This window comes from Trichoplusia ni, chromosome 26 (genome assembly GCF_003590095.1).
Source record: "Trichoplusia ni isolate ovarian cell line Hi5 chromosome 26, tn1, whole genome shotgun sequence".
NCBI classification, from domain to species: Eukaryota; Metazoa; Arthropoda; class Insecta; order Lepidoptera; family Noctuidae; genus Trichoplusia; species Trichoplusia ni.
Window position 1 is genome coordinate 498,951 of NC_039503.1, and position 14,252 is coordinate 513,202.

Below are 14,252 nucleotides of genomic sequence, written 5' to 3' on the forward strand. Positions count from 1 at the left end.
CTCGAGTCACAAGGACTAAAATCCTTAATGCGGGAGCCGTATAAACGAAGGAAGAAGATGCTGCAATAACATAGTTAAATATATTTAGTAATAGAATGTACGTCAGAACAGGACACACATTTATTAAGTTCCCACGTTACACCGTTCCCAGCTGTGTACAGTTTGTGTGACATTTACCAATGTGATAGTCGAGTGCGATGACCAATCGTTTTAACTGGTACATGAAGTTTAGGATTAGCTTGAACATTTAGGCTAAGCATTATATATATGTATATTAGGTACTTTGTATACATTGTATGTAAAAATATGTATAACATAAGTAAGTTTACTAACCAAATAACATACTTACTGAATATCAGATAATCCTGGGTTTATACTGTTTTTTGTCGCGCAAACATAAATTGATCAAACTACGAGGAGGTACGCGGTAAACATAAGTGTGATCCACAAATAATCTGACCTTCTAGTTTTATTAATTTCTATAACAGCTTTTCTGGGGGTCTACCGCCACGACTTATAGTAACGTTGCAGGTGAGGAAGAGAGATGTCACCCTTTCAGCCAGCTAGCTTATCGGGTGCTAAGTGCCTCAAAATTGAGTTGCGAAAATCCAACCGGAACGACAAACAAACAAGAAAAGTGAGTGTGTGAAAACGTGGGAAAATGTCTCGCTTCAGCACCAGCCGTAATATAACTTTATGAGGTGATGGTTTAATAAAATATGATTTCCAATGCCATCGATCATTATCACGTAATAGTTATAATAGTGGGTTTTTCTAAAGGAGTTTCCCCGGTGTAGGATTTATTGCAGGTCACTGTGACCGGGTTATAACTAAATAACTTAGGCCTTGACCCTCTTATAATGAACTTAATCATTTTACAAAAGAAAATAGGTATAAGTTTATTGATTTTTTATAATGAGAGGGGATATTGTTACAGTTGGCAATTTAGAATAGGACAATGGGCTATTTTACCCCTACTGACTCTCTCCCCTGCTCCCTTCAAATTTTCCACTCTGTCCTGTCTGTTTATTGCTTCTGCTGTGTATTGTTTCTTCCTGCCATTGTTGTGGTCTGCATCCAGATCTTCGTGCCATCTCATTCTAGGAGAACTGCCAGATAGGATGGAATATTTAGGATGAAATATACAGATAAACAAGTTTTTAAAATCCTCTCATTTTTCTCAGTATTTTAGCATCCACTGCAGGATATATGCCTCTTTGTATGAAGGATTGCAACACATTGCCATACACCGAGGGAGTGGGTGTCCACCGCCTTGACAAAAAAAAAAGAATATCTGCCTCTTGTATCTTCTTCCACTGTAAAATGAAGTGTATATATAAAGATTTTGAAAAAAAAAATTATACCTATACTTACATATAAAGCTGAAGAGTTTGTTTGTTTGTTTGAACGCACAAATCTCAGGAACTACTGGTCCAAATTGAAAAATTCTGTGTTGAATAGACCATTCATCGAGGGAGGCTTTAGGCTATAAAACATCACGCTGCGACTAATAGGAGCGAAGATACAATGGAAAATGTGAAAAAAACAGGGCAAGTATAAATCATAACTTATATCTTCTACCCACGGGGACGAAGTCGCGGGCAACAGCTAGTAGTAAAATAATTGTGTTTAAACGTGGAAGCAAATGCATGCGACCTCCTAAAAATACACTTATTTCTTTCCACCTCTAAAACTATTCACCCCATTATACACTTCGACATTTTAACCAAACTCCACTCAGCATTAACATCGTCAGTTACATTTAACTTGGTAAAGCAATTCGTCAGTAAATTGAACAGTAATAAGTAGACAGTTACTCGTAGTTATGTGATCGTTCAGTTAAAGTTAGCCTTTGTCAAATGTTATCCGGTCAGGTACTGCGTGCTTGGGGATTAAGGAAACTTATGGAGCTGCTGTTTAAATATTTACCTAGTTTATTTATGAAGGGTTAAAAAAAGCTTGTGGCTTATTCATTATTTTGATGATAAAATGGTTTAGGTACTCACGCGTATTTATCGGTAGAGCTGACGCAGCGGGGTTGCAAGTCTCCGGTTAGGTACGAAACTAGTCGGACAATCCCGATAAGCGAGAGAATCTTGCATCATTTAATAAAAAAAATATTTGCATAAAATAAAATAAAAAATTGACATTTTACAGATACATAATATTTTTACAAAGAAATATACACGATTTTAGGTGTTGAAAAAACTTGCTGTGTTATGATAAATTGAGTTTTCGAATGGGTTGAGAATGGTTTGACTCAGGGGCCCAGTTTAAATGATAAGGCAGATTCGGCGGTAGTGGCATAGGCGACATACTGATCGGAACACATATATACATAACTAAGATTTTTATAGTTAGAATCACGAGGATTATTATAAAATGATGCGGTATATAGCGAAATGTATTTCGAATCGCGAACCTACCGCGCCAGCATATGATTAAGGACTCCGGTTTCGTCCGAAACTAAACCTAAACCGTTGCATCATTTAATATTACTAGGATGTTTATGTAACATAATAAGTTTGACATTTTGTTTTAAAATAAGAAAGAATGAAGTAATTATTTAATCGTTACATTGTTGTTTAAAGGTCAAGATAATTATAATTAGGAGCCTGCGTATTATGTTCTGTAGGCTTCTATTTATTACGGAGGTTAGATAATAGGAAGGCTGTAATTTTGGCAAAATGGCGCCTCAATTGGAAACAATGACAAATGTGTTAGTAGTCAAGTTATATAACCAGTACTTGCTCTCAAGCTATTTATTCGTTTAGTTGGTAAGAATCTGAAACCACCCCGAAAGGATGGGTGCCTTTGAGGATTCCCGCACCTTCCTAATTATTTTCCCGAAATTATTTAACGAAGTTTTTTATTCATATCGTTTTTAACCTCTATCATAAGATAGTTCTAATCTCGATTTAAGTCCTGGTGCGGCCATTATTGATTTATAAAGGGTAAGCCACTAGCAACCAGCTAGTACCAAATAAAAATGACCAGGTACCAAGATGACTATTTCATTATAATCAAGTTTATAATTGTGCCCATCTCCATACATCCCCTTGTCCTGGTATCCTACACGCCGGCAGCGCCACGTTACCTTGGTACGGAGTGGGCGCGGCTTTCTTCCGACGCACGACTCTATTCACACTAAATACTTCACACTCGGGATGAGCCAGATGACGTACTATTTTGCATATACCTACTTATGTATTTAAATAAAAATAAATGTTGGTTAGCGTAGCCTGGAAAGTCCTCAGGCACGGTGGAGTGATGATCGGCGCAAGATGGCAGAAGCTGGATGCGAGCAGCCGAAGATAGATCTCGATGGCGTGCAAGAGGAGAGGCCTATGTCCAGCAGTGGACGAATATGGGCTGATGATGATGATGATGAATGTTGGTAAGCATAAATCAAGAATGGATGGAGCAATTCGGCTAAATATTTTTTTTGTATTAAGGTCAGAGACAGGGTAATGGAGGTTGGGTGGGGTGGTCAAGGCTACATTTTGTCCCGGCATTCCTACGGAAACGGGAACCACATCGCGCTGTAAACTAAAGTCTATGCAGACGGAGTCGCGGGCAACAGCTAGTAGATGATATTATCTTTTGTCATTGACTAGAACTTTGGTGTTCAGAAATACTTTGTCGCACCGTGTTCAGTGTTATAAGAATGAAAAAAAAATACAACACCCCTTCATCTCAGGATTGGACTGTTACAGATGACTTGATCTTTCAATGCTTCGAGGTATCAAGGTCGTCTGGCAACGTCCTTAACAGTTGTTGTCACAGCTTTGGAAAACACTTTAGCTTATTTACATTGAAAGCTGTGTCTCAGTTCCCTCGCTTTTGACTGGCTTTTTAACTCTTGTGTCACATTATTCTACTACAGCTGCCCAAAGCTATTTTTAGTAACTTTATGGACCATATTTTGTCGATCTTAGTCGATGGCCAAAATAATAGATATTACTCAAGCGCTTATAACAAATAATAATAATAATAAATAAATGCGGACAACATCACATACTAGTTTCTTAGGTTTACGCGAATGTTAGACATTGAAATGAAACTACTTTTACGGATTTTATCGCGGTTTAATTTTAGATTTTAGTTCCCGACGTTTCGAAACCTTTGCAGGTATCATGGTCACGGGCAGACTGTCCAGTCTGTTAGACTGTAGTGTAGTAAAGTAGTTTCATTTCAACATCACATACATTGTTCTGAACCCAAAGTAAGTTGCTGAGGCACTTGTGTTATGGAATTCAGATACAACGAAGGTACCACAAACACCCAGACCCGAGACAATGTAGAAATGTGAATAATTACATTGACCCGACCGGGGATCGAACCTGGGACCTTAGAGCTAGCGACACTTTGAAACCGGTGCGTACGCCACTCGACCACGGAGGTCGTCAGTTTATAAGGTCCATTCCATTCTTATTAATATATTTGAAAATAAAAGTGTGCTACCACACTCCACGAAACTAACTTTTAACACTCAAGTAGTTCACCTACAACCTCAAATCCAATCACACATAGCCATAATTCTACATTCAACCATCATTACCCATTTAGCACGGCTTTGACCCAAGTCCCTTATTACTGACGGCACTATTAGTGACGAAACCAGACGATCACGAGGCACTATTAGAAAGGATAAACTGGTGCACTCAACCTTTGGTTGTGGTGACATTGTTAATAGCTTTCGTAATTATTAGTTTTAATTAAAATGCTCTGAGAGAAGGCAATTAAAAATAATCAATTTAAACATTTTATAAAAAAAGTAGGTGTGAAAGTATGGGAAAGCTTTCTCAACACCAAATTTTATCAAAATTAGTTTATCATTTTAGCTGTATAAGAGTAATAAATAAAAACTTTGCTTCATAGGCTTTAAGTTAAGATTAATGTGATTGATATAGAATTTTCAAATTCGAAATGAAAGTAAAATAAACCTTATGTCATGTGTAATAAAACATTTATTTCAAAAATCACAGAGATCGTATGTATTAACATCAACGTTATAGACTAAGTACAGTCAGCAGAACAATATTTAAACAACAAAAAAATAAAAAAATGTTAGAAGAAAGAGAAGGTTTTAAAAGTTGTTGCATGAGTGCGAGCGAGATAGCGCTCTAGGTAACAGAGTATTCTGTCCCGCTCTCACAATACAACACACCTTTAACATGTTATAGTAAACACAGTTCCCAAAAAAAAACGAATGATCTGCAATTTAATTAAGTGACAGTTATTTGACGTTTAAATGTCATATAACTGTCAAAATTTTTTTTCGGTGAAAGTAATCTATGCTGTAGTTTCTTAGTCTCTTCAAAGACTTGGGTTTGTATGATGGTTGCTTGAAGTCTAAGGTTCAATCCCCATGAAAAGACCAGCGGTTTGCAGATCAAGAACAGCACCAGCTGCAAATGACTATGGACTTTAATTCTCGAAGATAGAATTCAAATTTATTTGTATTATAAATACATTGTTAATCGCTGTGCTATTGGTGACATTTAATCTGATTAGTTATTAATATTACTATGTTCGTTAAATTATGGTTAAAAAGATTTTTTCCTTTTTTCAGAATAATTAAAAGTTTAAGAGATGGTACATAGTTTTCAGTTAAAAAAATAATATTTATATCATGATTAAAACTAAATTAAAAAATAATCTCTAGTTAAAAACAATTCTTAAAAAGTTAAAATGTAAGTAGCTGACTATACAATAAAATATCTATGTATGTACAAAAAAAACTTATAAAATAAAATCACAAAATTAACGTAAACGATGCGTCCAGTCATTATTATTAAATAAAATAACAAATTAAATAATATAATCTATAAATATACACCATGACAAGTGCTACATATATTTTTTATCTCGCTTATTTCGCTATAAAAAGAAAGAGACAAGCGATTAAGCTAAATCACTGAAATGTATGATCGTGACATGTCAAAGTCTGTCACGTAACTGTCATTTTCATACATTTCAATGATTGCTATCATTGTTAACGCTTATTGAAATGTCACTATAATATTGTTATAGGCTATGTATGATAACATACATTTTCAAATAGTAAGTTTTATTAATATTTAAACCGCCTTCAAAGAGAAGGTGGTTCTCAATTTCGACGATTTTTTTACAAGTTAAGTGTTTTTATGTATGTACTTGTCATGGTATAAAATAACATCGATTTAAATATATTAAGTACTTATAAGTAATGGTTGTATACATTGTAACTTAAAGCTAACAATAAGTTAAGAATAATCGTCACTTAAATAGGAACATGGAGATTGTATCGGCGGGCTGAGTTTCTGATCGGGGTTGTGGTTAGCGCTGTGGACAAAATAATAACTATGTTTAATATGTATGTTAAATATTACTGTATGATACCTCTCGAGTTCGCAAATCGCAAAGAAAATTTTGAAAGAGATGGGTTGCCTTTGCCCAGCTGTGGGAAAGGTACCACTTAATTTCTTTTTATTTTTATTTGAATGCGTTGAGTGAAAAAAAGAATGTTGTTGAGGAGTGTTCAGAGGCTGATTAAAGGGTGTTGTCTGCGGGTTTCAGTCCCGCTTAATCTGGTTTTAATTATAAATAGATTCCAAAAGCCAATTGATTTATTACTTAACTCCGTCACCCTTGACAAGCCAATATTAATACCATGCTTTCAAATGAACTATAGCTAAGTACAACTTTAACTCCTAATCATTTCATACAATCATGAGACTGCATTCACACGGGAAGCGAGTTACATTTAAATAATGAAATTAATACCGACCTTTATGCTTTTGACGGCTTCAAAGGGTAAATAAACGTTTCGATGACGTCACTTCCGTAGGCGTTTTTCGCGAAACAAGTGTAGTTACCCATGTCCGACCACCTTAGGTTCGTGATTAAAAGCCCGCCAGAGGGCAGCACCTGTGAATTTAAAAAGTTATTAACGGACTGCAGCAAAAAAATGGATTATGTAAAAAATACTATCTTTTTGTATCTGGATGAATGGTGATTTCGAAAATTTAAAACATATTTTTTTAAACTAAAACTCGCGTTCTTGTTTTTAGATTTATAAAATTTACATCTGAATTTATTAATAACAGTTAACAAAATGGCGTCGTCAGCGTCATCTAGTAGTCGTTGGATGAAATTAATGACATAAAATAAATATGATTTTGTCATTACGAGTATTTCTTTGGATCTTAGTTTTAAAATAGTTAAGTATTCCATATTGTTCAATTGAGATATTTTGTAATAAGAGCTAACAATAAATACGTATTAGAGTTATTTAAGATTTTCGTTCTTACCCGCATCCTAGAGTTTCCGAAGACAAGTTTGTCGTTGTTGTCGTGCCAGTACAGCTGGGTCTCGCTGTTGCTGTCCAGCCGGCACGGCAACACGACGTCAGTGCCGATGTTTTGGAAGATGTTCGAGTAATAAGTCGTGATCACTGGCTTGACGGGCATACGGAACAGCTTCTGAAGAGTCACGAGGTTCTCTTCATCGTTACCTGGAATAATTATCAAATTGATTGCTCATTATTCTCAAAGAAACAGATGTTGACATAATATCAAAGAAGTAAATTCAAAGCAGTGTTACAGTCAAATGATTGGCAGCGCCACCTAGTGTCAAGTAGGAAAAATTATAGTACAACTATTCATTACTAAGTGGCGTTGCCTTAACTAAATGTTTTTTATGTGGCTTACCTTCAAGGGTATAAACGGTAGTGGATGCAGATTTCTGCTTGATGCCAGAGGTCGCCACACACGTGTAAATGTCGCCGGAGATCGCTGAGGACACAACTATCTTGCTGACCATCTCGACGATGCTTGAGGGTTCAGCCGGCAGAATGTCGTTGCTTTCGATTTCATACTGGAAAATAATTTAAAAAGATATTAGGTTCATTTTAATCATAAGATATGTACACTTTATACAAGTCAGTAACTCAAAACAACCAGAATTAGGTTTCACGACAAGCTTTGCAGAAATTTCAAAGCATTTTACATTTCATCGCAATTCGACATCAGTGTGAACAAATAGAAGTCAAAGAGGCGTAAACACACAACTTTCAGGTACTTGGAAACAAAAGAAAAACTGCAAATGACGTGTATAAATTAAGCATATTTTTGAACTATAAAACTAACGAGGTATATAATCAAAATTTCATATCTACTCAAAAATAATCATTTAAGAATTTTGCCAGTTGCATAGCGACTTGTCTTTGCAAACCCTTTAAATAGTTTTTCTTCGAAAACGAAATATCTACTCACATCGACAGGCTCTCCGTTCTTCAGCCACTGCATGTTGGGCGCGGGCCGGCCGATGACGACACACTTGAGCACGAGCCGGCTGTCCGGCGCCAGCTGCACCGTCTCCGGCGGCGTGCTGCGGAACCGCAGGTTGTCACCCAGGCGCCGCTTGCCCGATGGAGCTGGAAAAAAGAAACGAGCGCTTAAGAATACATCATCATCGTAGCCTTTTCCCAACTATATTGGTGACGGCTTCCAGTCTAACTAGAACCAGATGCAGCTAAGTATCATGCAGTACCTAAGTATGTTTTACAAAGACTGCACGGATAGCCGAGCGGTTGAGATCACCACGATAAACCCACTGAGTGCAACGTGTCGAGGTTTGGATCCCAAGCATTTATGTAATCTTCGAGTGATAGTCTGTGTTTCTTATTTATTTACATACCATGGTTTTCATGAGAGGTACATCTTTCATCAGACAAATATGTTAGGCAAATGAAGAGCAAATTTTGTTTATAAGCTGTAATCTGGTCCATCCTTGCCAAAAATAAGCAAAAGTTTTACTTGTATAATAATATAACCAGTTACAATAGAAATATCATATACTCTCTGAAGTAACAAAAAACTTTAAAATAAAATATAAAACTTCAAAAACTAAACGAAAATTATTCAAATCTTTTTGGAGCAGACTGACTTAGGCGTGACGAATGTTTTAAACATACCTAAGTTTGGCCTACGGAACCGATCTATTGAATTGCAAACACCAGAAGTCTGAGTTTCTTTATTATAAAGTAAAATTAATCATTTTCGAACGAATGCCTGATCTTTATGGATTTAAATCGAACGGTTTTGAATAAAACAGTTTTTTCCTTAACTTTTTAAGATCTGATTAAGCATGTATTTGTTAAGAATTGGGGGTTTTATGTGTTTCAATTTGAATATAGTTGGAGATTGTAATTTGTGAATTTAGAACACTATGAATTTATATTAAAAAAAAACTACTAGGGAATTTAGTCCCCGTGTAGCGGGGGGTTTCACAAGCATTCAAGTCACATGCTCAAAGTCACCCAGGCTCACGACAAGCATCCGTGGATCTCAAAAACTAGTTTAACAAAAGAGGAACAACTATTGAGTATACCTAGTGTATTAGAGCAAGTAAAGCAATATTTTGACGTAGGAAAGAACAACTTTTGGAAGGTCCGAAACTAGTCGGGCATTCTCATAAACATGTGCGAAAAAGGGATTTTAAGAATAGCTTTGTTTTGCATTCAGAGATCTAGGGTTTAACCTATTTTTATTAAACCGATTATTGGTTCTTTCAAAAATAAATATTAATTATTTACGAGCAAAAAATCGTGAAGCAGCAGCAGCAGAGTTGTAAGTTCGAGTCCTGGCTGTGGTTTTAATTCTTTTCTAGTATTATACGTATTCAGTTGCAAATAATTATATTTTGCCTTTAACTTTGCTATAATCTGTCAAAGGTTTAGTTAATACAAGATCAAATATCTACAATTTCAGTTGCGGTGTCTTATATCAAAAAGAGCCTATGTGAACCGAGGCGACAGGGAAATCATGAATACTAAACTATTCAGAATAAATGACTTCGTAATATTTCTGGAAACTGCGATGATTTCACGAAGGCGCCTTTTGAATTAAAGTTATTTTTGACCTGTATTCATTGATATTAGATTTTTGAGGCTATTTTAGGAATATGCAGTTTTTAATCAAGATACAGGAGTTTTAAGTGTCTTCTGTATAAGCTGAACCGTCGTTAATTATATTTTTTACGGATTGGATACATTTTAAATTTACATGTGATTTGAGGACTTCACTGTTTCTGATAGCAAAGTTTTAAATCTGATAAGTTAGTATCACGAAAGGCTACGAATTTAAAGGGTCTTGGTGATGTCCAATATATTTTAGTTTTAATAAAAAAATGTTGATTTTAAATTGAGAAAATTGCGACATCTTAAATCGTTCAATTATAGTATAAAAACTGTATAAAATTTTGCAATAAAAGAATATGTCTAAAGTAGATTTAAATAAATAATAAACATACCATTAGGCTGTATATTGTTGTCTAATCGTTTTCTATTATCAACGTGCGCACTCGTTTGGAAGACGCACTGCAGCGACACGAGCAAAGCGACGAGTAGCGAAACTGAAGTCATCATTGTTGCTATCCGATAATAGATGTCGCTAGAGTATTGAGTTGCAGCCTGAAATAGAAAATTAAGAAAGTTAGAATTTAGAAATATTTTCTGTTGAATTATTATTTTAGGATAAATTTGCTCAGCTTTTAGTGTTTTTCAGCGCTGTGACACCAAAGGATAGGCAAAAAAAAAATACTGAAAAATTACGTTTTTCACGTAGAACAACATTTTGCAGTATTTATATATTACTTCAAGACCTATCATATGGAAGTTCAATCATTCGTTCCTAACAAGAACACCTTATCTATACATCAAAAGCAATACAAATCTGGATTACATTATCTAATAAGAACCATGTGCCTTAGATTTCTCACGTCGATAAAATTGATCCGCTACCTACACGTAATTACCAACTATAAGTACTTATTATCACATAAATATATACCAATTTTATATTAATTTACGTCAGAGATGATAACCGTTATAAATTAGTTAACTGACGGTTTCATGGAACAGTTAACAAGCTCAAAAGAAGAGTCTTTCAGAGAGCTTAATCTGAAACTTATTATCAATTACCTACTTATCAATTTATTTATGAGACACAGCCTAGTGACTGATTGACGTACAGACGGACAGACATATCAGTAATAGGATTCCGTTGTTACATTTTGAGTACTCAATACTCGATTATTTATTGCATTTCATATGTTACAAGGATAGTAAAAAAATAATTTAAACTGTCGTACACGCAAAAGTTAGGAGAGAGAAAGAGGAACGGAAACCAACGAAGCTTACATCCTTTATTCCGATTTTAACTATATTCTTGATTCTGTCCTGAAATGGTACTATCAAATTAAATCAAAATCTAATATAGATCCAGTGTTGTAGTGAATATGGATCGTCTTTAGCTGTCGATTGAGAGTAGTTCCAACTCTCGTCACTGCATGAATTGGCGCTACTGTCTGGCTCAAGCCTGTGATGGGAGTCAACCTATGGGCTACCATGGTGTCACTCATGAAAAGTTATTCAAGCGTTTACCTAGGACTTCAGAAGAGAGATAAATATATGGGAGACACAGGTTGAGTTTTTTAATGGTTCTTCTCAAAAACCGAAAAGTAGGTCACGCGAACTTCTACGTTTTCACGTGAAATTCTTCTACTTTATAACACTGAGGTCTTATTATATACCATTCCTACGGTTTCGTAGGCGAAGGGCAGCAATAAAAACCTGAGGCTCCGTTGTCTGTCTGTCTTCCATTAGGTTGTATACCATGAACTGTGCCTATGTAATATTTTGTCGCTGCTATAACAACAAATAATTAAAATTGAGGCTAAGCAACGATTGTCACGGTCATTAATTTGACGGGTCAGCATTAGTTTTGGCAAATTTGATTTTCTGATGCCTGCTTGCACGAAATCTTTTTTGTCGCAATTCCGACTCGCACTTAACTAGTGTTAATCTTTATAAGCATTAACCATGAAATCTTTTTTATTTACTGCTTAAATACAAAATGTTTGTCATGAGTAAGAATTATCTTAAACATAGTTGATTTGGAAATTCATCGATTTCCTGTAAATTTCACAAGAATCTGAGATGAATAACTCTTATCAATACGTGATAAGATTTAATAGAAGACTGATTGTTACATAGTGAAGTGTCTTCCGGTAATTTTCTTAGAATTATCGTAGATATAAATAATTTGCGGAAGTCATGAGTTATGTTGTAATCGCGTATATTAAAGTAAATCCCAAATTAAAAAAAATGGTGATGAAACATGGCTTCTTGTAAACAGAAAAAATCTAGTTAATACATTTTGTTGATATATTAAATAAAATGTTTTTTTTTATTATTATAATATATTTCTGAGAAATGGATTTTTATTTACATTTAGGTGCTAAATGCAAAAAAATGTTTTGGAAATGAACTATTATAAAATATTTTTATAATTATATCATAAGTGTAATCATTTTAATAGACATTTGAATTAACTAAGCAATAAGTAAATTTACAAAATTGAAAATGTATCCAGTGTTGCTAAAGCGCAGTGGTTACAAGGTCGGCTTTTGCATTGCGGACCGCATGATTCATAGAACAAATATTTTTAAATCAGTAAAGTGGTTCATTGAATGAGTATGATTTTCAAACATTTGAATTTATTTACCAATGAAAACATAATTTTAAGTTTTTATCATAATATAATAAGTTATGCAACTTGGCTTTTTGTAGAAAAATAAATATGCTTAAAAAAGTATTAATGATCGTATCAAGAATTACATTTCTTAGCCCTTTCAACTATGTTAGGATCAATTTTTATTCTAGTTTTACAGAATTATACTGAACAACGACTACCTATCAGACCTCCACAACCTATTTCCCAAGGTAACACAATATCCCTTAATAACTTTATTTGACACATTTTTAATGACTTTAACTGACTGTCAAAATATCAACGCGGAAAAATTAGTCGGAACTTACATTTAGACATCTATCCTTGGAATGAAAACGCCACTTAAATTTGAGTCGTTGTTAAATGTCTGCCGCTACTGTCCACTTAGATTTAATTGCTACTCCAATTCCCTATCCCGTGAGTCAAGAATTAAATATTTTTTGGTTAAAACCGTATCACTGATTAACCAAACTATTTTACAAACCAGTAAATAGATTATTAACGTTAACTTAAAATTTAATAGTCATATCACTCAAAAAAGGTATACATAAAAAAGTATTTATTCAATACGCACTTCTCAAATTCAAATCTGTTTTTAAAAAAACAATTTCACTTTAAACACAAAAACGTTTCTCAAAACTACTTTTTAACTTTCTTTCACCACATTTCTATAATTTTCACTTGTAATATTGAATATTATTTTCTTAAACGCGTTTTTATTTTTTATATTCGCTTGGAAACTTCAGCAGTACTATTTATTAAGAAAGTACGAGTTCTACTGAGCTAGCTAACAAGGTAATTCTGAATGTACCTACTAAACGTGATTGAATAGATTCAGGTACCCGCCAGTTGTAAGCGCTAACTGTCCGGTTAATGGTTTAATTTATAACGCTCAGTTAAGTTTGTACTAAGAGTTAATGAAGTTCAATGTGAAAATTAATTGGGAATTTAATAACTGGTGATTTTTTTAAAAAAATTTCGTTTAGAAAAAAATTCATTAAAAAAAAATGCGTACAATTTTAAAACTAAAATAAGGCTTACTTATTAAAAGATAAGTAAAATTACTATAAAAGTGAAAGTGATAAGATAATACATATAAAAAAAAATTGTAAGAAAAAATTAATCGAATAATTTGCAGTTTCTATAATTAAGATTTTGTAAAATAAAGCACTACACCAAAAATATACATTATTAAAAACACTTTCTTTTTCAATCGTAAAAAAAGTGTAAGCGAGATAATAAATCAACAAACCTTAACAAATAAAAATCACTTATCAAATTACAAAAAAAAACAACATTATATTTAATTATACAAAAAAACTAACCTTTATAATCTCGATCGCACGGGCACGATAAAATAAACTATAATATTAATATATTATTTTTTTATAATATTATTATAAAAATAGAAAAATGAACTGTGTACAGTTTGGTGGTGTCGACAGGAATATGGTTTGGCTCCCGCTGTCCTCCCTTTTATACAGGCCGGAGCTGACGACTAGGTACGTAGCTGTAACACTCTACAGCCGCGAATTTTCTTTGAAAAAAGAATTAGGTATTTAATTTTTATTGAATTGATATTTTAATTTTCGTGCTTTTTATTTTGTTGTCGTATTTTGTGTTATTGTATTGTGTATTTTTTTGGTATATTTTAGTTGTTTCTTATTTATTTAATTGATGTGTTATTTTTAGTTG

General features: G+C 33.9%; 1 protein-coding gene across 2 annotated transcripts; it reads right to left on the reverse strand.

Moving 5' to 3' along the window:
* Positions 1 to 5,967: 5,967 nt before the first annotated feature.
* Positions 5,968 to 13,989, reverse strand: LOC113505608 (neural/ectodermal development factor IMP-L2-like). Of its 2 annotated transcripts, none has more exons than XM_026888395.1 (7): positions 13,883 to 13,989; positions 10,297 to 10,456; positions 8,259 to 8,419; positions 7,695 to 7,860; positions 7,296 to 7,498; positions 6,773 to 6,912; positions 5,968 to 6,327 (listed from the first exon to the last, which is right to left on the reverse strand). In XM_026888395.1, exons 2-6 carry the CDS (start codon positions 10,409 to 10,411, stop codon positions 6,775 to 6,777), a joined length of 783 nt encoding a protein of 260 aa, XP_026744196.1. In that variant the 5' UTR covers positions 10,412 to 10,456; positions 13,883 to 13,989; the 3' UTR covers positions 5,968 to 6,327; positions 6,773 to 6,774. The 2 variants fall into 2 exon arrangements, with proteins under 2 accessions (XP_026744196.1, XP_026744197.1); XM_026888396.1 differs by lacking the exon at positions 13,883 to 13,989 and adding an exon at positions 12,866 to 13,031.
* Positions 13,990 to 14,252: the final 263 nt, after the last annotated feature.